This window comes from Plectropomus leopardus, unplaced genomic scaffold, assembly GCF_008729295.1.
Source record: "Plectropomus leopardus isolate mb unplaced genomic scaffold, YSFRI_Pleo_2.0 unplaced_scaffold21400, whole genome shotgun sequence".
Lineage (NCBI taxonomy): Eukaryota > Metazoa > Chordata > Actinopteri > Perciformes > Serranidae > Plectropomus > Plectropomus leopardus.
The window spans coordinates 1-1,969 of record NW_024623162.1 but is presented as its reverse complement, the minus strand read 5'-3'; the positions used below and the strand labels follow the sequence as shown (position 1 = coordinate 1,969).

Here is a 1,969-nt window from a genome sequence, read left to right as displayed (position 1 = left end):
ACATTGTGGCTGAGTTGATGTTTAACATGTTTCTTGCAGTGAGACACTACCAGTTGAATATCTGGGAGGGAAGGCCCTCTGTATGAATCAGTACTACGAAGTGCTGTCGTCCTGCCGTATCCCTGGTCTGAAGAGAGACTCGGTGGTAAACCACGCCAAGAGCTCCAGGCCCCCTAAACACATCACTGTGGTCCATAACTTTCAGGTGATGAGTCCCACTTATTGTGTCTTGTGATCTTCTATGGGACTTGGGGCATGTATCACAAAGCAAGTTAAACTTTTGACAATTGAGTGCTTTGTCTCATGAAGAACATACGTTTACGTGGTGTTCGAAAAAGGTCAAAGTATTGTCAGTCTGACTAAAGCTGGACTTTTAAAATACATGTAAACATGTCAGTGTGACTAAAATCGGACTACATTCATTTCGCAAAATCGGACTCACACACCCAGATAATTTGATTGGAAGATGAGCTATTCTGTCATGAAAACACCTCAGTCAAATTTAAGACGACTTGGTGCTCTGCATGTGCTCATAGCCGCTGCTCTGGCCTCCATCGGTGTGTACAGATAGGGACAGTTTGTCACATATGAAGGGGAAAAGGATGCTGCAAAATGGGTTTGGCATTACTAAAAATGTAAGCACTGAGGAGGGATGTGTTCCTAGTTTTGGTCTAGTTTTTTAAAAAAGTCACACGCCAGCAATAAACTCACATCTGTCATCTAAAAAAGAGACACCCAACTGATCCTAGCTTGTCTTTTCTCCTCTTGGAATCAGTTCTTTGTGTTGGACGTGTACAACAGCGACGGGACTCCACTGACAGCTGATCAGCTGTGTGTTCAGCTGGAGAGGATCTGCAGCTCCTCACTGCAGACCAACACAGAACCTGTGGGCATCCTCACCACCCAGCATCGAGACTCCTGGGGCAAAGCCTACGTCAACCTTAACCAGGGTGAGCTAAAGACCACCGACACCAAGCTAAGGGATGTTGGAGTCTTCATAGAAAGCAGTGTGAGAGTGATCTCCAGTGTAAACAGCAGAATGCAAAGCTTGATTCAGAAAATAGGTTGTAATTGCATTTGTAGGTTTTAAACCAAATGATGGAGTGATTTCAAAATAAAATTGAAATAAATGATAATAACACAGGGATAAATCATTAAATGCTAATTAGATACACAATGCCTCCCTAATGTAGAAATGCTAATTAGATACAGCATGTGAAAAATTTTAGATACCTAGATGAGGTAAACTGTCTCAATCTGATTTCACAAGAACATCATGTTTGATTTGTGTCCAGATAAGACCAACAGAGAATCTGTGTCAGCCATCCAAAGGAGCATCTTCACTCTGTGTTTGGATGGAGCGATGCCCCAGGGGTCCGATGAGACGTACCGCAGCTGTGCTGCAATCCAGATGCTGCATGGAGGAGGCAGCCAGTGGAACAGCGGCAACCGCTGGTTTGACAAGACGCTGCAGGTGACCCACTCAGGCTTTTTATATACACTTATAATAAAAACACTTAGTTAAAGAGGAGTTATTAGTTATAGTTTGAGTAATGTTTCCCACAGCTCTTGGTCACGATGACAGCGTAAGACTTAACTTTCTTTCTGAACACTTGCATTTAACAAATATATATTATAATATTTTTTATGCATGTTATGTTTTTATTTTTAAGTCAGTGAATGCAACTAATTTATGGATTATTCTAAAGATTGTTTTTTATTTTTTAATTATTATAAAAATGTATTTACCATAAATCAATGTCAAAAACTTTTGTCATTATTTAAATATTTAATTCAATCATATTTTCTTAAAAACAGTGATAATAGGGGCATATTTTAAAATTAGTCCAATTACCATATCAGTGGTGCATAATGAAATAATAATAATAATACTACATTTTTGTCATCCATATTTAAATATTTTATTTAAGGTAACGGACATGTTTTAAATTAGTCTAATTACCATTTC

At 39.0% G+C, this 1,969-nt stretch overlaps 1 protein-coding gene across 1 annotated transcript; it reads left to right on the top strand.

Moving 5' to 3' along the window:
* Window positions 1-39: 39 nt before the first annotated feature.
* LOC121965736 (carnitine O-acetyltransferase-like) lies at window positions 40-1,474 on the top strand (the record flags this gene model as incomplete). The annotated part of the gene is made up of 3 exons (XM_042515860.1): window positions 40-205; window positions 776-950; window positions 1,296-1,474. Coding segments are annotated over exons 1-3 (477 nt in total), but the record flags the coding sequence as incomplete, so codon positions are not given.
* Between the last annotated feature and the right edge of the window lie 495 nt (window positions 1,475-1,969).